Raw genomic sequence first — 26,441 nt, forward strand, 5'->3', positions numbered from 1 at the left:
AGCTTTTTGTTTTATCATTTTATTTTGTATCTGGACCAAAAAAAAAATCTTAAACATTTGTTCAGAATTGTTCATGTATATGTTTGTGTGACATGTTCAGTTTGTGTGTCCGTCACTCATTCATATCGTCGGTAAAGTCAAGTCAGTCACAGTACGGGCAATTCTATGCAGAGAAGGAAAAAAAAAAAAGATTTAAATATAAATACATTTAAAAGAAAAGAAGAAATTACCGAACCAGGACAAAATATCCACCTGGGCAAGTCTTAATATTGTATATGAAAAGTACTCAACAAACATGTAGCATTGTAAACACAGGTGAGTCAGCATTACTAGACACAGCCATATGCGTCGGCTCCAGGTTCGAAAGTAGAGACAAAAAGTCTCAAAAATGTCAACATCTACAAGATCTAGGACGGAAGACCATAAAGACCCAATTTCACTTATTTGTGGCCTTTTCTTAAATATTTCTTTATTGTTTTCTGCACTTCTCAGAAGTTAAGGAGTAAAGAACAGTGCCAAGACTGCAACTTTTTAAATTGTGCCAATATAACAATATAACCGTTCAAATTTCTGCTTTAAATGCAAGATACACAGATCGTATGACACTCAGATTTGTTTGTTTTCTTTTTTCTTTTTTTAAAAAGCAATGTTCTTAAATGAGAACAGAATGTCTGCAAAAAGAGGCCTAAACTGATTTGGATTCGCTGTGCTACAATTGGTTTGGTTACAGGAGGAAAAGTTGGGACTCGAAACAACAAAGCTTGGGTCTACATGGTCAGCTAAATTGAGCTCATAAACAAAACACTCAAGAAAATAGTTTCTCTCCTTCAATCGTTAGAATCCTCTACGCCAAAAACAACGATGTCCAAAATGAACTCAAGCTAAGCAAACAGTACAAACTGAGACAGTATTTCAACATTGGCCTTGGTTAAAAGTATTATCAATCCAGCACAATAAATGATGGATTTGAATCTTTTATACCTTTGAGTTTACCAATTTGGTGTACAAATAGACCATCACGAACGCTGGCGGACAATGTAACCTCTAATTTGTAAGATAAGAAAACAGAGCAGCAATTGTTTTGCACAAAATGTGTGCACATTCAAGTAAACAAACAAGGAAAAAAATAATAATTCAAAGACAGATTGATACGCATCAGCCTCTTGTCTTTGTTGGTCTGATTGGCACTTTTGTGAATAGGAGTGCATTTCCATTAAGAGATTATTTCTTTTCTTTTTGATTGACGTACGAATCCACCTGGTGGTCTTGTAGACCATTAGATATATATTGTATAAGCATAGCTTTCCCCTCCTTTTCCAACATATTCTCCGGAAATATCTGAAATGCAGCATTCTTAATCCTGCAAATGTCACACAGTATGAAATTCAACTTGAATACTAATGTCAAAGCACATCAGAGGTATTTTTGAAGAGTTCAACTCAAGTTCTAAAAGAAATAGTTCACCCCAAAGTGAAGATTTCCTCGGCATTTACTAGAGTAGTTTTAAATCTTTTTCTGTTGAACACAAAACAATATATTCGGAAGAATGCTGGTGAAAAAAAGCAGCAACTGACATCAATAATAAGAACATACAGAAAAAGTCAACGGCTGTTTTTTTCATCATATCGTTCTTTGTGTTCAACAGAAAAATTCAACCAAACGATGACAGAATTTTCATTTTCGGCTGAACTATCCCTTTAAGCATGGAAACCTCCATTCGGTTTGTCGGGAATCGTATCGGATTGACATTTATAGAAGGAAAAATATTCTAGATATCAGTCAACCAAAACACCAATCTACCAAACACAGGATGCTGCTCTGTTAAAAACGGATGCTAGACAGAGATTTAAGCTTTGCATCGTTTCCCTACATCATCCGTCAGTCGTTGTCTTACTACGTTTACCGGCCCGTCCTAAATCAAATAACCCTCGCACATTCACTCGGAGAAGCACCCTTCGGTCAGTGTGTTATGGAGGTAGAGGAAAAATGCTTCCATAATGACTTGAAACGATCACTCACAGTTCCAAAGTAAACCACAGTACGTTTCGAAGAGCGTGAGGTTAATATTCAAACTTTTCATACCCTCAATCTGAAATCCACAGCAGTCAACAAACTCGAGTGTGTGTTTGTTGTTGAAGCTTTTAGTGCGTCAACTTAAAAAGTGCCAGAACAAGTCATGAACGTACATAAGGAACAGAGATTATGGAAGTCATTTTCCCCTTGGTTTTTTAACTTAGTTTGTGTGCATGCTAATGAAGTGTATGCTGGTTTTGTATGAATGTGTGCAAAGTGTGTGCAAATATAACAATATCTATATTTATATATATATATATATTTTTTTTTTTTTAAATCGCCCATATATTTCATTATTTAAATACATATTCCTTGCCATACCAACAGAAAACGTAACTACTTCAAACTATTGAGCGCAGGCTAATTGTTAACTGAAGATCTGGCAAGGGATACAAAAGGATGGTTGGTACCAAAAGAACACCATGCAAAACCCCAACATGCACATACTGAGGGCTGCACGAGAAAAAACTAAACGAAAACTATCAGAACCACCCGGTGCTTCAATTAATAATGGAAAAACTAAACAGCAAAATTAAGACTCCGTCAAGTGCATCAACCTGGCCCTCAGATATGTGCTTATTCCCCTTGATCGCATTTCAAAGTTAAAGCCTTTCAAATAAAAAGATTTTGATAACACTGCACACCACGAACATCCTACAACTAGATATGTCACCTCTGACTGGTAAAAAAATAAATAAAAATCGGGGGAAAAGAAAAACTGGGCATTATCTTTACTAAATGAGCTCACTTCACCAGTCATTTGTGATTGTGTGTCAACAGTAATGACTTATGTTAGGATACTGTTTTAGTACTTTACCTGGATTATCAACACCACCCACCACGTCAAATATAAATATCAGTTTCCACTCCCAGCACGGTCTGAAATGAAGACGGTTATGGTAATACTAATACTAACACTAAGAGAGGTGAAACAACTCTAGATATCCTTTGAAGAGTTTGTTCATTCCAATAAGAAAATCGTCATAATCTACTCAACATTCAGAATGCAAATTAGGGTTGCATGATACTGGAATACAATACCAATCGATACTGAAACTTTAAAAACATCCATTTCCCGCTGACATTTACATGCTACTGAGCACATTCTTATACAGCTCTGATTTGCCGTTGTGTTCAAGTGCTCAACAGAAATGACTGTGATTGGCCGTGAAGCTTATCAGTTCACCAAACTCACTCGCTGTTTACTGAGTGTAACCAAAGATATAGGGACACTGAAGTGTTTTAAAGCAGCGATTCATCAGCGGATCGCTCGTATGTCAGCTTATAGACAAACCAGCTGATCGGCGTGACTTTAAAACACTCCAGTGTCCCTATATCTGTGGTTATGCTTGGTAAACAGCGGTGAATTGGGTGAACTGATGAGCTTCACAGCTAATTACAGGCATTTCTGTTGAGCATATGAACAAGGCAAATCAGTGCCATTTAGGAACCTGCTCAGTATTGCTTAAATGTCAGCGGGAAATGGACATTTGTTAAAACTTCAGTATCGATTGGAACTGAATTCCAGTATTGTGACAACCCTAATGCAAATGAAGATTTAAAAAAAAAAAAATCTGACCACTTTTTATCCCTCCATTCGCATAAAATGTCTTGATGCTTCAAAATGTTCATAAAGATATCAAAAAATTTGTTTTTGATAAATTACTGAAATAATTTGCGAGCAAACGCGCATCTTTTGTAGCAATGTTAAGACTTTACATGGCTAACGTGTATTATACTCTTATTTACATATTGATACTGATCAGCCATGCAAATGAGACCTTTTTTGATTGATTTGAGCTTTTTTTGACACTGATTATATGAATAAAGCCTAAACTAAATGGATAGTTCATCTAAAAATGTAATTAGTCAACCTCAAGTGGGTTCAACCCTTTAGAAGTTTCTTCTGTTGAATGTAAAAGAAGATCATTTTGAAGAAAGTTGATCACCTTTACTACTATTCCATAGTAGGAAAAACAAATACTATGGAAGTCAATGGTTACAGGTTTACAGTGCTCTTTAAAATATCCTTAATGTTTAACAAAAGAAAGAAACTCCTCTAATAGTTTGACTCGAGTGCGAGTAAATGATGACTGCATTGTCATTTTTGAGTGAACTATCCCTTTAAATCTCTTCAGAAGACTAAGTTTATACATATCGATTTGGTTTATGAACCACTTTATGAAGGTTTTGAAGCATCCTGGAAGAATACACACTCAAAAATCTGTCAGATTCCATTAAATACTTCATTTGTTATACAAAAGTGAATAAGGAGCAGAAGTAAATGACAGATTTTTCAGTTTGGCTTGAAATAACCCTTTTATCTGCTGATGTTTTTCCTATGAAGCATGGCCTTATCAAACACCTTATTTAATGAATATATCATGAATAATGAAGAAAAAGCAAGTAATCCTATGACGCAACATCCGATGAAAGTCTGGAATTTTCTGATTGTGAATAGATGAGCAAACAATTCTCTCATCTTTCAGTGAAAACTCAAGCAAACCTCTCCTTATTAGAAGAAAAAAAAAATGACACAGCGTCACGATTTCTACCTGAGGGGATGATTATTTAGCTGCATCATTGAGACGGGGAAAAAAAACAATGAAGGAAACTAAAATTGAGCTTTCTCTTGGGTGTGACGGGATAGTGGATATGTTTCCCCTGTATTAAACAGAACTACATGAATCAGTCTGGGTCAGGGGTCGATTAATTTAGTTCACCCAGATGTCCGTGTCTGCGCTCTGAGTGTTTCCGATGCATGTTTTTAGTACCGGGTATGGGGTGCAGGGAAGGGTGTAAAGGTCAGTGGGCGGCCGGAAAGAGTCAGAAGGCTGGTTATAGCTGGAAGCCTTCCATCGGGGCCTCCTGCTGGGGGAAAAGGAACTGCTGCTGATTCTCGTCCACCTGTGGAACCAGATTAGCATCCTCCTCCTCCACTCCAAAGTAATGCTCGATGAGGTCAAAGGCTTTCTGATAGATCTCCTGATTTTCGTGACTCTGAAGGAACTCGATTTTGTCCAAACCTGACAAACAGAGAAACAGAAAGCAAACTTATATTCAACTTGAAAATGTCTGTTAATTGCGAATAATTGCTGTGCCAGTAAATTTTATTTATTAAATCCTAAAATAATACATTGTTATTGTAAAAATAATATTTTTACAATATTGAAGACTTTTGAGCACTCAGCTTTCCTATCACTGCAATTAAATTACATTTTACAACATTAAATCAAACAAAGTTATTTAACATTTGTATTAATATTTCCTACGAGCTGGGTTTGAGATGTTGTGCACACACACGTTCACTTTAATTTGATTTTACTCCTAAATAAATGTGTACTTTTAATAAAGCTAAGCAAACAGGCATTTTTTTCTAGAATTACTTTTGTTGCTAAATGACCTTATTTATTATGTGATATTTGTCTCTATAATAAAGTAGTACATTTAGTATTGGTATGTGAAATAATAATGAAACCATGATATAAAATTGGGCATTATCTTTACTAAATGAGCTCACTTCACCAGTCATTTGTGATTGTGTGTCAACAGTAATGACTTCTGTTAGAATACTGTTTTAGTACTTTACCTGGATTATCAACACCACCCACCACGTCAAATATAAATATCAGTTTCCACTCCCAGCACGGTCTGAAATGAAGACGGTTATGGTAATACTAACACTAACACTAAGAGATGTAAACAAATTAGGATGTTTCCATCAACCGTTTTTATGAGCATATCCAAAATTCACATAAAAATATGTGGATGGAAACAGCTATTGACTTTAACTTGAGTAAATTTAATTCTACGTTTGGTGTCAACCCAGCATTAGTAGATTGTTTAACACAAAAGACTGATCATCAAGACCACAAGAAAAAGGATCAATATTAATGACATTTATAAAATAAAATAAAAAAAGACTTTAAATAAAAAATTAAAAAATAATAAATAAAAAAAATAGCACTGGTAATTGGATCAAAACAAGCTGATGCAGAACAGTTATAAATAAATAAATAAAGTGTTCAAAGTATTACCGTAGGCTTCCTCTATGAGACTACAGTAAGGGTTGAGTCCACTGCCGTTCTGTTTGGCCTCCTGCTCGCCTAGTCTTAGAATATTCTCCAGACCGTTCAAAGCCACCAGCACGATCTTAGAGTCCATCACAGTCAACAGATCACAGAGAGGTTTAATGCAGCCCAAATTCACCAGATACCTACAAAAAAAAGGAACAGATGAGGCATTACCAGAATGAATGTTTGCCAGCTCATTCAGTATTCTTCAATAAGAAATGCCAATCCAAGTAATGTTGTACTTGGAACGCTGTACTTAAAATCCAACAGCAGATTTATTTTTGGAAGAGAATTTCATGCGTTTGCCCTCTGCGACTTTGTGTAATTTGTGAAATGAACTAATTTGTTAAACCAGACATGCATCAGTCAGACCGGGACAATATTTGTCCGTCAGTGCTTATTTCCTAATAAAAAAAAACATCATCATTTAATTTCCCTCAGTGCAAATAACATCACAAAATGGGAATTTATATTTGGCAAGCAGTGCTCATCAAATCACTGCGTGAAAAGCAGATTTATACATGAAACAGAAGAAAATGCCTTGACTCAAGGACAGCAAAAGAACGATGACAACATCATGCCAGCAGCTGGTTCCAGGTTTTCATTGATTTAACATTAAACAACCCTGAAGAAAGATTGATTTCATTATGATGCTAATACTTTAAAAAGAGTTTTTGTTTGGCCAATCATTTACTTGCTTTGTACTTAGTTAAATGGTTCCAAACTTGTTTCCTTCATCTGATGAAAACGGACATTTTGAAGCATGTCGCAAATCAGTAGCCATTGCCTTCTCTTTGTTTTTTTCCTTTCAAGGGATGTTAATAGCTACTGGTTACAAACAATTTTAATACATACATATATTTTTTTAAACCATTAGAGGGAGAGTAAATGACAAGTATATTTATATATTTGTGGTGAATTTTCCCTTACAACAGACATACAAGTTGATACAAGCTGATACATACTAGCTGATACTAGCAGTTACTAAGTAAGGGCTAATGTACATTCTGCTGGTTGTTTTGGCAGAATGACATGCTTGTTGTATAAGACAGAAGGGATTTATTCTGCAAAAACATCCAGCTAGATGTACATTATCCTGCTAATTAAAGAGCAAAAATAAATGAGCTATTATTTAAAAACATTGACGTGAGCTGTAATAAACGACTAGCTCTTTAAATAAACAAAACGGTGTTGGGTGCTGCTTACATTTGCCCTACAACAATAGATTACTGATAAATAATTATTACAATACAGATTAAAAAAACATACAATGTGTTATTAGTATTCAGTTGTTATCTCGTAAGAACACAACTTGGGACATCGTGATTAGCCAACCAGAATCAAGAATTCTAGTGAGCCATGTTATAACTTAGAGCACCAACTACAGTGTTTCCTCTAGGATTTTTTCCAGCTGTGGCGGCAGGCCTTAAAGAGATCTACCAACTACCCATGCCATTATTTTAATGACAAATGTCGTGAGCGCAGTATTACAAGTCGAGATTGCATTAATGTAATACGAGCATGCAAATCTCTTTGCTTGTGCGCCGACTTCCTCTGTTCACGCACAAAACTTCTTGCACCCCCTCAAATATACGCTGCTCAAGCACAGATTTTCTTGTGCGCTCTCAAATAAATGCTGCTGAAGTGCAATTTAGTGTGTTGGCACTACTACGATTACAGAAAAGTTCACACTGTTATAACTCACCTTTTAATACGTTTTTGTGATTATAACCCGCGATTAAAAAAACAATGACTGAATGTTTTAAATGAGAAGCTGTAATGTAGCCATATTGAGATTTTGGTGTGGCGCCCTGTCATGGAAGAATGAATGTAGCGGAAAACATGAACCATTTTTTACACACATTAAACACAAAGTTCATTCATAAACAAATGTAACACGTTAAAAACAAGAGTCATCCAATCCAAAATGTCCTCTAATTGTATTTACAAGGTATACATTGTTCTGACAACACTTGGAATCTCAATTCGATCTCGATTCGACCTCCTAGACGATCTTAATCCAGCATTTCTACGATTCTGTCAATCATATTTTCAAGTTCAGGAGAGAAGCAATGGTGGCCGCACAAGTCTTCACACTGTTTTACATACGTTGTTCAGCAACGTGTACACCTCCAAATGGTGTTGAAAGAGTCACATGCTGTATTTATGAGATATAATTCACCTCAAAAATGTAATTTCTGTCTTCAAGTAATGTTATTGCGACCGCAAAATCACACGAGACGCGAGCTGACCGTCAGCTATTGGGCGGGCGCGCGCGCCTCTGAATGAAGTCTATTTTAGTGAACAGAACCTGCACAGGCTGTGAATACCAGGTAATAAAGTGGTAAATAACATTCAGTTTGTGGCACAGAGTGATCGTTTGGGAGCCGCGTGGGAAGTGAATCGCTCTTAGCAGTAAAAATGAAACCGAAAGCGCACACAGTGTTGCCAGATGTAGTTAACTGATTCCTGCCCAAAAAGTATCCAAAACCCGCCGATTAGCAAAAATACCCACGCAGTATTCTGTATTCACGAAAATAACATCAGTGACAGATTTTAAGTAGAAAATTACAGATCGTAAGCATAAATCGTGATTTTATTTTAGGCAAAAAAAACAATCGGGATTCTCATTTTAGCCAGAATCGTGCAGCTCTGCTATCTCTCTAAATTAGTATAAAATTAAGAGTCTAATAAAAACACATTCGGTTACATTGAAATAGTATCTTTTCTGCAGTAACCTAAATAAATCATTAAAAATCATTAAACATTAAAAATGCTTTTACATCACTGCAATTACGAATAGATTACTAATAGTAAACTATGCTTATTAAGGAAAAAAAAAACTACAAAAAGTACAGATAAGAGTGCTGTTAAAGTACTGAACTGATAAGTGGTATCGATAAAAGTAGTAATACCATTAAAAACATCAACAAAACCCGTCCCTAGGCAACAGGGGGGGTTAGTGAAAATACTATAAATTGCAAGTACACAATATTAGTTGATAGCCCTGTAATGGCTGTGGGAAAATGCTGTAAGTGTATTTTTGATCAAAACTGAAGCCATCTGCTTTAAGTCTGAACAGTAATAAACACGGTAAACATACTGCTACTTCCAGATTGTGTGATCTCACTGGAGAGCATGAAAAGCACACTGGAATTCAATCTGGATAAACACATCACAAGCCCTCCCTGGTGATCAAGTCTGCATCTCCAAGATTAGCACTAATGCTGTGCCATGCTAATGGCCATCTGAGAAGACTTAAGTCGGTCAGACATGTGCAGAAAAAAAAGTAGAAGCACTTTAAATGAGCTCCCATGCTAAGCTTAAAACTTTTCATCTTGAGAAATGGTTTCCGAGGTCAAATCAGACTGAAAAAAAATCAAACATTGTGGCAAATTGACCAGGAAGAGGAGGCAATCTGACAGACATCTTATGATGGATAATATGAAAATTAAAGGCTCTCAATTGGGTCAATGACAAAAAAGAAAGTTGACCTAACATTTTTTTTTTATTCATTTGAAATATCTTTACATTGTTAAAAATGTACTCTTGGTGGCTAATTTGGTTTCAATGCTTTGAGAAATGTTTTTACTATTTAACAAATATTCTCATATAGTGTAACCATGAGAGCTGCACACTACTGATAAAAAAGGTCATATTTACATTTTCTGTAAAGTTTTATAATAAAGAATTATTAATTACAACAACCAGAGTGCACTTACATAAAGTAGAAAATACATTTAAAAAAGCCAAATTAAAAATAAAAAAGGCTGAGAAATTATTTTGCAAAAGCTGTTTTTGGGTTTTACAAAAGCTAATCAAAGAAATCTTACCATACGAGTTTCATATTCAAATTTACATTATTTGGTAAATTCTACATGTTTTTTGTTTTATTATATTTTTCTTTATTAATAACTTTACATCCCCATTAGGGCTGCACAATATATATATCAAATGTCAGATCGCAGTAAATGCAATGTTGAGTTTGTATTATAATTTGCATGTGTTTTTGAAGCCTATGACTGCATAATGATTTTAAAAGCATTCGGGGATAAGAAATTGTACTATTTGTAATTTTAATGATGCTAAATTTATTTAATTTTATCGAATAAGACCATTCGACTCGAAAAAACACTAAAACCTTTTATTTGAATGACTATTTTTCTTTATTGTATTGATTGGTGTTTGTAGGTTGTTTGATTATATGCAGATGCACTCGCCTACAAAATCATCCCAATCAATCTAAAATTATAGTCTTTCTAAATAGACATATTCAAGCCATCTGGAGAGTCTATACATATCGCAAAATAACAAAATAGAAGTGCAGTCATACTAGCCCTAGTTTCACCGACACAATCTTAGTTGTCAAAACAAATTAAATAAATACATATCATGTATGTATAAGATGCCAATATGTGTTCATCTTTTTTGGGGGATGTTTAGGTGGTGAGATGCTTACCCTGAAATGGATCAATTATGTTTTTGTATTAATAAAAACGCTTTAACCTTGCCACAATAGACAAGCTTTGCAAAGATCCTCTATTTGATATCACTTTCAGTCTTGCTATTTGATCTGCTTTTTTGGTCAGGCTGGTCTCACAAAAATGAGTGTCATGTCATTGACCTGATTATCAAAGTGAGTGATGGCAAATATTATGCCAGTCTTGGCACCAACCTTCTGGACGTCTGAATGCTTAATATGCTTAAGACTTGGTATTTGAATGCACACACCCTCAAACACTCACCTGATCTGCTCGGGCGTGCCACCTGACGTGGCATTAGTGATCGCCCACGCTGCTTCCTTCCTGGTGCGGAATTCTGCCTTCTGCAGGATTTCTATCAATACCGGAAAGATGTTTGCATCTATTACGGCCTGCAGACGAAGATGTAAAAAAAAAACAAAAAGAACAAAGAATCAAAGTTATCCTCAAATCCAAAAATAAACCCCACATAGACACTACAAACAAGCTGACTCCTTTGAAGGTCTGAGGGTGCAGCCGTAACATGACAAACAAACGAAGCCCTGCGAGTGAAGCTCTGGGTAGAGATGTGCAGTGTGTGTGTGTGTGTGTGTCATTCAGTACCTGAATCTGTGCTCTGTTGCCTGCTGTGATGTTGGAGATGGTCCAGCAGGCCTCCTTCCTGATGGATTCCTTGGCGCTACTAAGCAGGTGCAGGAGGCACGGCAGAGCGGAGCAGTTCAACACCACCTAGAGAGAAAAAGATGAAGAGGAGACCGTACATCACCTGTCTGAAATTAGAGATAATCACAGAAGAAGTCTGACAAACGTCCGCTCCCTCGTACACAAACAAACCTGGGTCTGAATGTCATCTCCTGTAACAATGTTTCCAACAGCCCTCAGAGAAGGAGAAGCCACCTTGTAATCAGAGTGCCTACAAAATAAATTAAGAAACGATTTAAACCTCTGTCTCAACATTTTAGACACTATAAAAAATTTTTTAAATGCCCCGTAAAGTGCTTTAAAACGTGCATTTTTTATTTGATGTTTCAAGTAATCGCAACTAAAAAACAAAGAGAGTGTGAGACAGAGTAGTTCCTTCCCTTTAAAAAACAGCTAATAGCTTAGTTTTTAATCAATCTCAACCACTCTCACTGGCAGAGTTAAGCACATCAAATGAACAGCAAATGACAAGCGTCTTGAAGGGGATATGATGTCAGATACTAGAGAGCATTTGATTGGTCAAAATTTGATGAGAAACTGAAGTATGAGTTGCGGGAAAAAAATGGTTGATCCATTTAGGTGGAAGTTACAAACTGCAAGCTTTGGGTGTTTATACTACGGCTGGTCGATATTGCAAAAAAAAAAGTTCTCACTGCTGCTATATGGCACTCATTTTCGCATGTGTAGTTATTCTGACCTTAAGTGAACAGCGCAAGTGCATGGTTTCCTTTATCGTCTATGGTATCTCATGTAACTAGGTAACTATCAAGAGTTTTTTCAGAGGATGACAAACCATTGCTGCAGCTCTGACGGAAGTGTGAAGCAGCCATATTTTAATAAAACTATCGCACCTCATACAGAATGTTTTTTGTTATCGTTATTGAAAATAGTGTTTAGTCAATAAATATCGATACTGATTTTATCACCCAACTCTAGTTTGTACAAGTTTTTTTATTTTATAAACGCGAATTTTGTCACCATTTTTGACCACACTAGCTAATAGTTATCCCTAAAACTAACAGAACGAAACGAACACCATTTTTTTTCATGGGACCTTTAAAATAGAATGTAATCTAGTGGATTTAATCTAGACTGAACTTTTAATCCTTCTGAATTTTGTCCTTCTGAATATTCAGTTTCACTTTGAAATACAGTATTGTGCAAAAGTCTGAGACCACTAGTTTTTTTCATCCAAAAAGGATTAAAGTCAGGTACTTCTTTATTTTTCTGTAGCATGCCAGTTTGAAATATCAATTTACATTTCCAACATTATTTTTGTCATTTATTGTAATTTTACAGTGAAATTATTGTCTGCACAAGGAGTCTGACAACAGCCAATGCTCCACACTGAGATCTGATCTGATCATCCATCCAGTCTGGAATGACGAAAAAACAGAACAAACAGAGACAAACAAAATCCAGAAGAACTTTAGTAACATCTTTAAGATGCTTAAAATAAAATAAAAAACACCTAGCACTGGCTGTAGTCAGACTTTTTGTGGAGACAATAATTTTAATGTATAATTGCAATGACAAAAATAATGTTGGAAATGTAAAGTTGTGGTATTCTTTTTGAATCACCCTGTATTTCTATAAACAATAGAACACTACAGTCAAGCAACAAGTGAAAGGTGAGGGAATGCCAATGTTAATTTCTGGGTAATTTATGCCATCAAAAGTGAAGTTTCACACAGAAATGGCAATGTGGTAAAACAGCTGACTCACATGAGAAGCTCTACAAGCCTCCGGCAGACCCCTGAATCAATTACTGCCTGGATCTTCTCATTGGGCCCATCAGAGAGATAGGAGAGAGCCCAACAGGCATCAGCCAGCAGGTCTGAATCACTGCTGAACAAAAGACGGGACAGAACAGGCAGGCATGGAGACACCTACAAGGGAAAAAGACCGTTTTCATTTATGAAGTCTGTGAAAGAAGTGAAAACATGGCAAAAAATTATAAACTGTTGCTATGATTTTTTTGGGAACTATAAATATGTTGTTCCTAATTTAATAGAAACAGAAAGAAAAAAGAGGATTTTTCTAACTCTTAAAAAAAATAATAATAATTTTGTCTTTAAGTCTCATAATAAAAAAAAAAAAAACTTTATTTAACCAGGCAAGTCAATTGAAAACCAGTTCTCATTTACAATGACAACCTAGCCAAAAGGAAACATATGACTAGCCAGTATTGAATAAATGTTGAATAAAATAATTCAAAATCTTACTGATCCCAAACAATAGTGTACAGATAAATCACTCTATTTAAATATAAATTAACAAATAAAATGTTTGCAATAAATATAAAAAATTTAATCAAAACAGTGGCTTGTTATGTTTAACTCTTGTTTATTGTTCAAATTGACTACACTTTCGTTCTGTTATTGGCTGTTTTTGCCTCAATGACTTTCATTACAATGACATTTTTTGATTGCAAAGCCTTGACACCAAACAATCATGCATTTTTGATTGTAATTTTTACTGTGGATCATCAGTTGGCACCATTAATCCTCCCTTTAGATAGCGGCAAAAATGTTTCTGGGTTTTATTTTATGGAGTTCTTTAGAGTAAAAAAGCAAATTAGAGTGCGTAAGCGTAAACACATAATATGTTTACCATGTTCTGAAAGCTGAGATGCTTTTATTTAATTATTTTTCAGATATATGAAGAGAAGTGTGCAAAAGTCTCTCTCTCACACACAAACACACAATACTCCAAATAACTCCATATAAAAGCCAGAAACAAAGCTTTCTTTGCACATGAAAAATTACTTATCCAAACAGGGAAAACCACCAACAATCAAAAATGCATGATTATATGGTGTCATGGCTTTGCAATCAAACAATGTTTCTATAATGAAAGTATAAATGGAAGGTTCTAGCTACGTTACCTAAAGTGTCAAGTGCCTTCTTGACAATAATAAAAAATAAGAGAAAAGACAAAAAAGTGGCGCAGACCTTCTCAAAGTCGGGGGGTGGACTTTTGCCTCTGCACAGGTTGGACAAGGCCCACACAGCATTCCTAGTCATTGTTAGTCGAGTTGATTTGGTCAGCAGCCTGGGGAAAAGAAATATCATTAAGGAAACAATCAATCCTTTTTTTCAGCAAAAATGCTTCTCCTGTAGATAATGTTAATTTCGCATTATAGTCAAATTTGATGTAAATAGAAAAAAAAATGATGAAATGAAGCACTCACACTAGTAGAGGTGGGAGGATATTACAGTTTAGCACATAATCTCTGCACACAGCACTGTCTCCCGCAATGTTCCCTAAAGCCCAAACAGCCTGTGACACAAAGATTCATTAAAATATCCACATGAGATTCACGCTCGTTTAGCACACAATCAAACAAACAAGGTAATTTTAGGCCCCAATATACATCAAGTGATATCAAATAAACTGTGTGATGTAATTTGGAATAAAATCAAACCAAATAAAGATCATTTTCAAGTAGAAAATGTTGTCAAGAAAACTTTTCAGAGACTAAGGCTGATATTGCTTTTTCGTGTTTAATATTGTAAACTTTAACATCAATATATTTTATGAACTAGGAGGTACACATAACTGAAACCCGGATGCACAACACAATCGGACTGATTTGTACTACAGCATCGCGAACCTCCGCTGACTGCACATTTTTTTGTTATCTTGGACATCTGGTTTTCTCTATGATCATGCATGGAAAGATCATAAGATGTCTGTACAGTCAGAGTTTCATTTTCAACTCAAATCAAACAAAGCACTGCGTGAACTGTTTGCTCAAGTTAAAAAAAAAAAGTGCGCTAAGCCAGCTTAAATTATGTTGCACGCACACAAAGCAAACCCAGCGAACATGGGGATAATGTCACATTTGCCGTGCACACTCAAGCAAACTAGCGGACACATCGAGTATAAACCAGGCTTGAGCCAGGCTATCCAGCCAAATGTGAACAAACTGATCACATGGTCCCACATAAAGAAATCTGAGATCTGAGAAAATGTGCAAATCACACATTAAAAATATGTTTGATTTAGAGGTTTGTTTAGATTAAAAAAATTGTAACAAATGAACACAGATATGCAACATGTATTTAAACTATTGCAAAAATGCCATTAAATGAGAAGATGACAGGATGGCTGTGCTTGGAACAGTGTGATGACTAAGCAATATCCCCAGGTTCTCCTTTAAGGAAAGGACCTAATAAAAATGATGCAGACCCCTGAATAAAAAAAATAAACATGACTTGACTGGAGAGCCAGGTCACAGAGTTGGTTTAAAGACATCCACATCAATAAAAACAGGTGTTTACTAACTGGCATTTTCTCATTGATTTTTCACTGTGTTGTGGGATATTTTGCATAAATCGACATATTCCCTAAACCAAAGCGCCTTTAAGGCAAGCCATTTCACTTGGCCGCCATCTTTGAAACGCCTTTCAGGCAGTATGCTCAGGCATTCTATCTGAATAGGGAAATCAAATTCGTCAAAACTGTTAGCAAAGCTTACGATTACATTACATATTTGGAATCACCAAAATCACTACCTTGTCTTTAGAAGTAATTCACAACTTGGTCTTGATGGCTAATCTACTCTAGAAATGACAGCGACTCTTTGTTTACAAGTTTGTGGGAGTTTGAGTATTTGCTGCTGTCATGTGATGTGATGTGCGTTTGACAGGATGGACTGTCCCTTGCGTTCATTTCATACAGATTACAAAACCAAAAAACCTTTGTTTTCAAGTGCACTTGGTTCATTTAAAAGTTTTCAAGCTTTATGTGTGCATATTTCTTATGTCTGTGAAGAAGATATTCACACTGAGATTCCAGAGCATTTGTTGACCACAAAAAAATTGTTGTAAAAGCACATGTCTGTACCGAGCCCCTCCCCCAGAGAAACATCAGTCTATAGCAATCGATGATTGGCTCCTGTATTCATAGGCGGGGCTTAATTTACTATATTGAACATAACACTTTTCCCCATTCAAAACTACACGAGTGATACATCTTGTGTATTTTATGGTCTTTGCCTAAACACCCCTTACACTCTAATGGAATTTTAAATTTAATTTTAACTCCTATAAAAATAATTTCAAGGACTATCGCTGCGAGTACATCAGGGCCTATATCTCTTGCCAATTTATAACCTGTACCTGCTCTTGAACATCTTCAAAATCTGAGTTGAGAAGCTCAATAAAGACAGGCACGGCACCAGCCTCGATCACAAACTTTGTCTGCTGAGATGTTCCAGATGCAATGTTGGTCAGTGCCCAGGCGGCCTCGAACTGTGGAGAAACAAACAAAAGAACATGTTTAAAGATCTGACTTTGGAATGGCAAAAACTAGCTTGGTCTTATTTAATCAAATCTCACCTGTAATGTGCAATTTGTACTCTTCTGAAGGAACTCAACAAACCTATTAACAACTCCTGGTGTGCTTATCACTTCATCAATAGGTGGATTTGGTTCTGTACAGCACAAAGATGCATTCATTAAAATTCATGCATGTTTCCAGCTGATTTCAACCAAGTGTTTGTGTCAAATACCTTTGGAAAGTAATTTTCTGAACCTCTGTGTCGTGACCAGCTGTAGTTCCGGGTCTTCTGAGAAGAGCATTTCAACCATGTCTCTTGTAATTACTCCATCCTAAAAACACATAGGGCAAACTCAGTCTAGATCAATGACTATAATTTGTTTTCAGCCCAGGTTTGCACCTCTGAGATGCTCAAATCAATAGTCCTTATTGAATTAAAGGGTCATAATGCTCTACTAACAACAGTCCCAGAGTTACCTCTGCCTGTAAGTGAAATAATGGGATAAAGTATTTGGGTTTGAACTCACTGGGGCTGTGGTGGAGGAGACGTAGGAATCCATGAGAGGACTGTCAAACATTCCCCCTTCTTCACCCAGCAGCTCCACATTTCTTCTCTTAAACAGCTGCCAAGAAAAATAGGGAGAATCAATGGTGCAAATTACATCAATTGACATGAGAGTTAAAGTTAACATGAGTAGCATTCACAACCCATTAAACTTAAGTAGTGTGATGTGGAGTAAAACAGGACAGTCAATGTGAAGAAAAAAAAAGGATGGTGGGACTCAAGTGATTTCTTTAGGTGCGGATTGGATATTTGACACAGTTTGGTCTAGATTGTACATTACGGTTAAAAAGTTTTGTACTAATGTACTAAATAAAATGGGGTCTATTATGGAGTCACCTGTTGCTCTCGTTTCTGTTTCCTCAGCTGAATGCCTTCCTCCTCTCTTCTCCGACGCATCTCCTCCAGGTTAAGTGCTTTGTTCTTGTAGCGGTTCATCCTGAAATTATCCTTCGCAGGACTTCCTGAAGGCTCTGCAGAACAGAGAATTCATAAAACAGAAAGATCATAATGAGCCTACCAACCACAGCATTCTATTGGTCCTAAATAACACGCAATATTTGCTGCAGCTTGCTTCAAAATGATGGGCCTCCCTTTTGAGACACAAAAAGTACAACCTATGGATTCAACAGAAAATGGCAGGCCTCTGTAGACATATATAGCCACAAAAGTTTGGCCATTTATGCGTTCCAAAAAAACCCCGCAATAGGCGAAGTCCGCAAAGTAGTCAGATTTATTTAGTATTTTTTTATTATTATAGATGTTTTAAGGATGTAAACCTTTAATACACACTTTATACACTTTTCTCAGACAGGCATTAACATTTCTACACTTTTTCTCATGTTTAAACACTCTCAAAGTTCAAACCTTTGTAGAAAAATAAGTCCAGTATTTTAAAATGATCCTCATTTATTTATTCCGTAACGGCACCCGACAGCCGTGTAACTTCTACATTCCTTTAACATGTCCAAAAATTCAACTTTTTGTGTGATAAGTTAGCATCTTCCCCTGCCTTTTGGGTGCTACCACAGGTGACTTAGACCATGCAGAACTATCCTATCGTCTACACTGTGGGGAGAAAACTTGCAAACATACAATACAGTACTTCAGAGTCACACTGCTAGCGATTGAATATTTATGTAAATTTGGCAAGCTGAATGCATTCTGTAGAGTATAGGAGACAGGGCAGGGAGTCAGGACGCAGAACACAATGCACTAATCAGGATGCAGAACACAATGCACTGTAGAAAAACAGCATGTCAAATTGCACGAAAAAAATCAGCAAACGCCCCAAAAAGTGAACCACATTATAGCGAGGGATCACTGTATACCATATTTGTATTGCACAGTAGCACAGGTACACTGAACAATTTTGGTTCTGTCACACATAAATATAACAAGGACTCTCAACAAAGTGACAGTAAAGACATTTATAAATGTCACAAGATGCATTTCTATATCAATATATCGAATATCAAAATATTTATTATTATTTTGATTTTTCTATTCATAAAAAAAAACTAAAAAGTAAACAGTTTTCACAAATAATAGCAAGCAGCACAACTATTTTTAATTTTGATTACAATAATAAGAAATTATACCGTGCAGCAAACTATTGCAGTAAAATGAACAAAGACGGTTGAAAATTAAGGTAATAATGGTAATTATAATAATGGTTAAATATCATTGCAAAAAAAACATGCTTTCTATTTATATATATATATATATATATATATATATATATATATATATATATATATATATATATATATATATATATATATATATATATAATAAAAAATAGAAAGCATGTTTTTTTTTTGCAATGATATTTAACCATTATAATAATTACCATTATTACTGTTATTTTGAGCCTTGAACATATTGGATAGGGCTAAACAATATAATCGCATCAACATCATAATGTGCATATCTTCAATAGTTATATCACAGGATTAGATTATTTATTAAAGATTAAAAGATAAAGATATTATAAAATCAGATTTTAAAAAATTATTTATTGTTATTTTACATTTGATTGTTCAATTTCTGTTCTTGAATACTTTCACATACAGCACTATGTATTTATTTTTGCTTGTAATTTATTATATTTATGCATATGCAATGCATAAAAAAACCCCGATCATCCCAGTGGATTTGAATAATGAAATCTTTCCAAACATAGCTATTCAAATCATCTGGTGAAAAAAATATGCATATCACAATATATATATAACAGCATAATAAAATATTGCAATGTCATATTTTTCCAATATCGTGCAGCCCTATGGGACCTTAAAAATTGCAAGTCTTATAGATGCCAGACTTTTAGAATGGTAAGTTGCATAAAACACACATGAACCTCTCTAGTAAGAAAAAGTGAAGTTGGTTTTCATAAAAACAGCAACGTACTTTTTGGTCAGTGGAACGCTAATAAGAAAACTACGAGATCAAGACCTCTCTCGTGCGGACAAAGATATTCATGCATTTGGGCATCTTGACGGGAGTAACAGAAAAAGCAGAGACAATTTTAAATGGCGTGGCATCTGCGACTGCGAGAGCGCTTATGTCGTCAATAACGAGATGAAAATGGATGTGGAAGAGTGTAGCTTATTAAACCTTTCTCTTCAAAACATAACAATAAACGTCGGAAAAATTGTTCAGCAGTCTCAGCAGCTCTCCCAGCTTCATTACTCACTTTGGTCTGTTTGTACTCAGCACAATATGCAGAGCCACCCGGAGTCAGTGAGCAAAACCACTTTTATTGAGGGTGTCTAAACGCTGTTTGCATGAGCAAGCAGCTAAAGTAGCCTGTCTCAGCATTTGTGCGGCACTGAGAGCAGAGGAGGCTGCGAATGATGACTGGCTAATGCTACCGGACGCACATCAGGGCGCTAACAAACAAAGCGCCTGAGGGCACAGTTGCTGATCTTGGATCTGCTCCTATCCTTTCTGTGTGATCTTATTGTACGGTGTCTCAAAGGAGTAAAATAACCCTAAATCAGCAGCATGAGCACTGTGTGAAGGCCTCCATAACCTTCAGTCAGTCCTGGAGCAGAGAACTCTCACAAGTTCCAGCTTGTTAAAAAATCAGGCTTGTTGATGGGTGAGAAGGGCGAGGCATTGTCCCCAATATGTTAAAGGTTGCACCCAATTTTATTTCCTCATTAGCAATTTAGGCCATGGTTGAGACAATACTCAGTCAGAGGTTTTAAAGTTGCATGATCTCTCAGAAAATGGTCTTAAGGCCGAGACACACCAAGTGGGCAGTCGGTTGATGGGACGCATCGGGTCGTTAGTAGGTCAGGCTATTTGGTGTGGTGTGTTCTGTTGTCACGATACTGGAACTCAGTACCAATCAATACTATGGTTTTAAAAACGTGCATTTCCCGCTAACATTTGAGAGCTACTGAGCACATTCTGTTTTGCCGTTGTGTTCACATGCTCAAAAGAAATGACTGTGATTGGCCGTGAAGGTCATCCGTTCACCGCTTACTGCTGTTTACAGAGTGTAACCACAGATACAGAGAAACTGGAGTGTTTCAAAGTTACGTCAATCAGCTGGCTTGTCTATAAGCTGATATACAAGCAAGCATTGATGAATCGCAGCCTTAAAACGCTGTTTAAAAATGTGCTCATTAGTGCTCAATTGTTAGCGGGAAATGGATGTTTTTAAAAATTCTGTACGTTTGGTATCGAATTCCAGTATCGTGTAACCCTATTGTGTTCCACACTTCACCTCATGCTGAATCGTGCCACGCGAGTTGGCACGATTCAGCATGTAAAATTGGTGTTGGTTGAAGAGAGCACAAAGATTGTCTATTCAGCAACGAATCAGAGGGCGAGAACAAAAACTGAAGTCATATAAATAATTCAAGTAAATTGACAAAGCAGTCAGCTGTTATTTTGCTAAATATCTCAAGTATTTGGATAAATATGGAATATTAGACTGATTGTCAGACATATTTCCATGAGCGAATCCCTTTGGGGTGAATGACATAAGCTGCTCCATCCAGCTATTTTTATGCACATTTTGGATATACGCAGAAAAAAAAAAAACAGTTGGTGAAAATGCAAGATGCGCATACATTTTAAATATGTGCATAAAAAACATATGCGCATCATTTAGTAGGATAAACTATTTATTTGATAAGAAAAGATGCGCATAAACTACAATGGAAACACTTTTACCAAACAAATTCCAGTATGTGCATCAAAAAAAAAAAGTCGTCCAACCAGCAGGCTAAGCACTGTAAAACATCTGAAAGGTTGTTTTGGTAATTTTTAAACGCCGTAACCTTTTCAGTATTAGTGTTATTTACCTCCAGAATCAAGAGTGTCTATACTCCACATCTCACAACGCGTTCACTGCATGTCAGGATTGCCTTAGGCGTAAGCCATTAATTAAATGAAGAAAAGATTCACGCAGCTTCTCCTACCACAGCAAATTTTGTTTTTACTGTTGATATTTGGTGCCAGATAATCAGAAAGTGGCGTTTTTGTTCGCTATGACTCATTGGATCTTTTATGCGATATTCCAGTTTTGCACATAAATTTAATTAGCATTTTTGGATGAAAATATAGCTAATTACTGTCATATTTTAACTAAAGGCTTTGTGCATATTTTTTTCTTTTGGCTTCTCTTTGGGGAATGGGCTATATGCACAGCTAGTGCTTTTCAGCCAATGATGAACTTCAGGTGAAAGCTTTATGTGACTATTTTCAATTTCATATGGTTCCTTTTACAGCATCGATGTTGTAATTACAACACATTCAGTTAAATAGACTTAAGCATCTATTTGATTGCTGAACCGTAAAAAAACATGAAAGAATGTTTAAACGCAGACACTATAATTAGCAGCAGGCTAGCGCAGAAATTCCATTGAAAAGACTGGGGTATAGAATTCGCACAAAAAAATATAATTTATTAATTTATTGCAGTGCTTCTTGTTTGGTCTGATATCCACTTTTTATTGTATCTCAGCCAGGAAGTGGGTATTGCTGTTTTTTTTTTTTATATATTGAATATGGCGATTTTGTATGGGATGACAATTACCTGGAAGCCCTGTGGCAAACTGACTAAAATTAAAAGTCTGTGTGCACACATACCCATTAAGAATAGAGACTACAAATATTTCTCAGAAAGAGAAACTTGGCAACTTTATAAAAGTCTTTATGGCTAATTGTAGTTTGATGCATTCTTGCTGAATATAAGCAATAATCTTATATTAGAATTTTGTTCAAATATATTTAATCTTTTCACATCTCTAACATAATGTAGTGTAGTTAAAATTAATGAAAAGTTTTCAAGATGTCTCAAAAATAAGATTAGATCAGCAACTTATAAATGGGTCATTCAAACCAAAGACTGAAAAGAACAACAGAATGAGTCATTCATAAACCAGACACAACTTACTTCTGAGGATATACAAGCTAACGAGAGCAATAAAAAAAATGTTAGTAAATAACTGATTAAATAACCCATTACTCACAATTTTGTGTAAATGAAATATGGACAAGACATATGGACCACTTTTACCATTTTTTTCAACTTCTTTTCAGGGCCTCTTTCATAACATTGAATAAAAAATGTGCAGGATTTTAATTGTTGAAAGAACTATTCCTTTAAGACCGGACAGAACACCACAATGACTCTGTCTTACAAATTTAGATTAGATGACAAGCAGGCTGTGTCTCAACCCGACTCAAGCCTTCCATGACATAGAGCCCATCACATGGGCCTTACAAATAGCAGTGTGGGCCTGGCCACTGTCAATGGTCTATTTTAAAAGGGTATGTTTGCTATGGCTTAAAGTCCAAGGTCTAGGGACAGAAAGCAGATGGGTTTAGAGCAAAGACTCCCCAAAGAACAATCTGCATCAGCAAACAGTACTCTAAAATAGTGCCAACCCTGCACAAAATGTTGGGGCTTGACAAAAAAAAAAAAATACATGATGAACAGGTCTTCATGAAATTTTACAGAACTGCCAGTAGTCCATTCAGCAAATAACACAAATCCAATTTTGTCAATTTAATACATTGAATTAGTTTAAAAATAGAGAAATATGTGAAATTCAGGGTATTTGCAGAAATCCTAAAGGTAATTTCAATACTTTTTAAAGATTTTTTTAAAGACCATCTCAGAATATTTTAAGACCTCATCACCACTTAAAGATCTAATTAGTATCAAACCTTTAACCTTTGGCCAGACATGCCAAGCAAACAATCGCGTGGATTGAGAAAAATAAAAAGATTTCTGCTTTTTTAGAGTCGCACACTTTGGACAACGCTTGTACAAAATTTAAGGCCTCACAAAAATGCGATTGAAACTTTTTGATACCTTTTAAGGGCCTTGATTTTCCCATAATTGATTTATTAACTTTTAATACTTTTTAAGACTCAACGGACACCCTGAAATTTGATATTCGCAACTAGAATCAGTCCAATTTGCAAGTACCTGCAAGTGCTGAATTTGTATCATACATAAAAGAACAAATACACACATTTAGTTTCAAACTGCCTATCTTGGCAAACAAAGATTGGATGTGCATCATTATGTTGGATCCAAGCTTTGCACTGGATACAGTAGACTATTACACCTTCCGCTGTTCATTTGTCATTATAGTTAATTATGTAATAAAACGGAAAAATCCCTAGCTGGCTCTTGACTGAACAATTTGTATGGTTATTTTATATATATATATATATATATATATATATATATATATATATATATATATATATATATATATATATATGTATGTATATTACAATGCAGTGTTATTTTAAATCTTAATAGATTAATCTAAATACTACTGTTAGACCTACTTGAACATTTGAAAAACACTGTTCATTTAAGTATCTGTGCTGCATTTATTATTAATACTGATGATGTGATGTTTGAATTTTAAATTTGCATAAATTATATAAAGATTTGGAAAAGTCAAAGTTTTAAAACCGTCAAAATTTACTGTAATACAGTTCTTCTGATCCATGAAAGATTTTTACAAATTTTTTGGGACAACGGTACCTAGAACAGCAGAAAAGATATATAAAAATGCTGCTTAAATTGTAAAAAAAAAAATGTGTTTTTAAAACAAATGAAGACAGCAGAAGTCAATGAGTCATTTGAATGATTTAGCCTGACATCTTTACTGCTTCGAAATATTTTGAATGTTTCTCAAAATAAAATATGTGTTCAAAGTGAAAAAAAGTTTTTGTTTTTACTCAGACATTTAAATAGAGCATATTTCAGAGCAGTAATCACAATACTGTGAAACCGTATTTTTAATCCAAGGTTATTATACTGTCAGAATCTTATACCAGACCATGCCTAATTTCATAACAGTTTTATATTTTCATCTGTAGCAGTGACAGTGAAAATTGTACTTAATTTGGCTTACTTTTTGCTTTGAAAGACTCATTTCTGTTAGTATTCCAATTTGCACCATACAATGTGATAAAAAATCCCATCCAAATACCCTGAACTGAACTGCTGATTTCAGCTTACTCAAACTGCAAACTAAAATGGCACAATTTGTGAAAACCTGCCAGATATCACATTAATATAAACTGTGATGATTCTATTAAATATAAGACAGGAAAAACCAAGTCAGCAGACAGTCAGTTTCCGATACCTAATCTGACCTTCCAGTTTGTATCATTCCTGTTCCAACCTTTTTCCATCACAACCTATTCTAAAGATCCAAGTAATAAACAGACAGGCATCACACATATGTATAATGCTCAAAACACCTAGCTATGGGGTTCTGACATAATTAATAATCATTCACTAAATATAAAAACTAAATTAGCCAGCCTGTACCATGTCATCACCTTCCTCCCTACACACCCAATGTAAAAATGAGGAGATCCCAAGTTATATTTAACAGAAAAGACTGATGGTTTAATGCAGCTGACAACCTAGCCGATTTGTTACTACAAGAAACTGCCATTTTAATAATCGTGAATATACAATAAAAGTCTCCCATGAGTAGTTTTGAAACAGAAACCATCAGCTATCGTGGCTGATCACGTGTAGTTGACTAGTGCACTCACTGACACCAGGGACATGTTGTTTAGTCTGTCTAAACCCAGACAGCTGTCTACATAGACAACATTAACGAGAATAGATTTATATAACCCATGACAGAGCACTATGTTTAATGTTTGAGCATTTCCTCTTTAGCTGCCACCTAAAACCCGAACGATTTCACAACCTCGAACAGAACATGTCTAACATGACCAAGCGTTTCCACTGGCAAAGACTCAAAATTGACAACCACGTCAATCAAATTCAACCAAACCTCACTAAAGCATGTCCGAAAAGCGTTATGACTTAAAACATTTGCTCTTGGAATCGCTGGTAAACATACAGGTCGTGTACAGCAATGTGCTAGGCTAACTGGCCCTTTACACTCATGCTGTAAATGACATGATGTAGCTTGTCTTGGGTTCTCGGCTACAAATCTGATCCCAAAACACCGCGAGTAACAGTACGAACACGTCAAAAGACAGTATTGACGAGATACTCACCCATGGTTCTTTCTTGAGTTATATACGCTTTGATGACTGGTTTTATCAACGCTGTAATCTTAACACTCGATTTTGCTCCTCACAAACAATATGTCGGTGATCTACGGAGAGTAGAAGGAGACAAACTTAATGACAGCGTTTCCAATTTGTGTCTTACGAAAGGCTGAGCAAACGAACAAAATGAGGGGGTCTCGTCATCACTATGTAAAAAAAAAGAGAAAATAATAATAATATTAATGATGATCATAATTATAATAACAATGATAATAATAACAAAAATAATGATGATAATAATAATAATAATAATAATAAACAATAATAAAAATACTGCCACTATTAATTATATTAATAAGAATAATCATAACACAAATAATTATTATAATATTGAGGAAATTTGGATAATATACTCTTTATTAAGATATACTGTTAATAGGCATAATAGGCTTACTAAGTGTAAATCAGCTTGTCAGCTCAAAATATAAAAATAGGACTATCTATCTAAATAGTTAACTAACTTACAATATAAATGAATATATAAATAAATAAATAATATGGTCAAAATCATTTTTATTATTTTGTGCATATTAAATAACACAAAAACATTATTTAAAAAAACAAATATAGTAATAACATATTATTTATATTATTCATAGACATGAAAAATAAAATACATTCATTCATTCATTTTCTTGTCGGCTTAGTCCCTTTATTAATCTGGGGTCGCTACAG

At 35.3% G+C, this 26,441-nt stretch overlaps 1 protein-coding gene across 1 annotated transcript; it reads right to left on the bottom strand.

The window, feature by feature from the left end:
* Window positions 1-25,817, bottom strand: kpna6 (karyopherin alpha 6 (importin alpha 7)). The gene is made up of 14 exons (XM_001923886.8): window positions 25,713-25,817; window positions 17,517-17,650; window positions 17,143-17,238; window positions 16,848-16,947; window positions 16,675-16,769; window positions 16,456-16,587; window positions 14,523-14,611; window positions 14,284-14,383; window positions 13,055-13,218; window positions 11,462-11,540; window positions 11,231-11,356; window positions 10,892-11,019; window positions 6,111-6,289; window positions 1-5,099 (listed from the first exon to the last, which is right to left on the bottom strand). Exons 1-14 carry the CDS (start codon window positions 25,714-25,716, stop codon window positions 4,912-4,914), a joined length of 1,614 nt encoding a protein of 537 aa, XP_001923921.1. The 5' UTR covers window positions 25,717-25,817; the 3' UTR covers window positions 1-4,911.
* Window positions 25,818-26,441: the final 624 nt, after the last annotated feature.

This window comes from Danio rerio, chromosome 19, assembly GCF_049306965.1.
Source record: "Danio rerio strain Tuebingen ecotype United States chromosome 19, GRCz12tu, whole genome shotgun sequence".
NCBI classification, from domain to species: domain Eukaryota; kingdom Metazoa; phylum Chordata; class Actinopteri; order Cypriniformes; family Danionidae; genus Danio; species Danio rerio.

What these genes read in the sequence shown, in the direction of transcription:
- kpna6 (XM_001923886.8), bottom strand. An exon ending in TCTCCTCCACCACAGCCCCA is followed by an intron (nt 16,948 to 17,142) that starts GTGAGTTCAAAC and finishes ATGTGTTTTTAG; the next exon opens with GATGGAGTAATTACAAGAGA. An exon ending in GAGATGACATTCAGACCCAG is followed by an intron (nt 11,357 to 11,461) that starts GTTTGTTTGTGT and finishes TTTTCTCTCTAG; the next exon opens with GTGGTGTTGAACTGCTCCGC.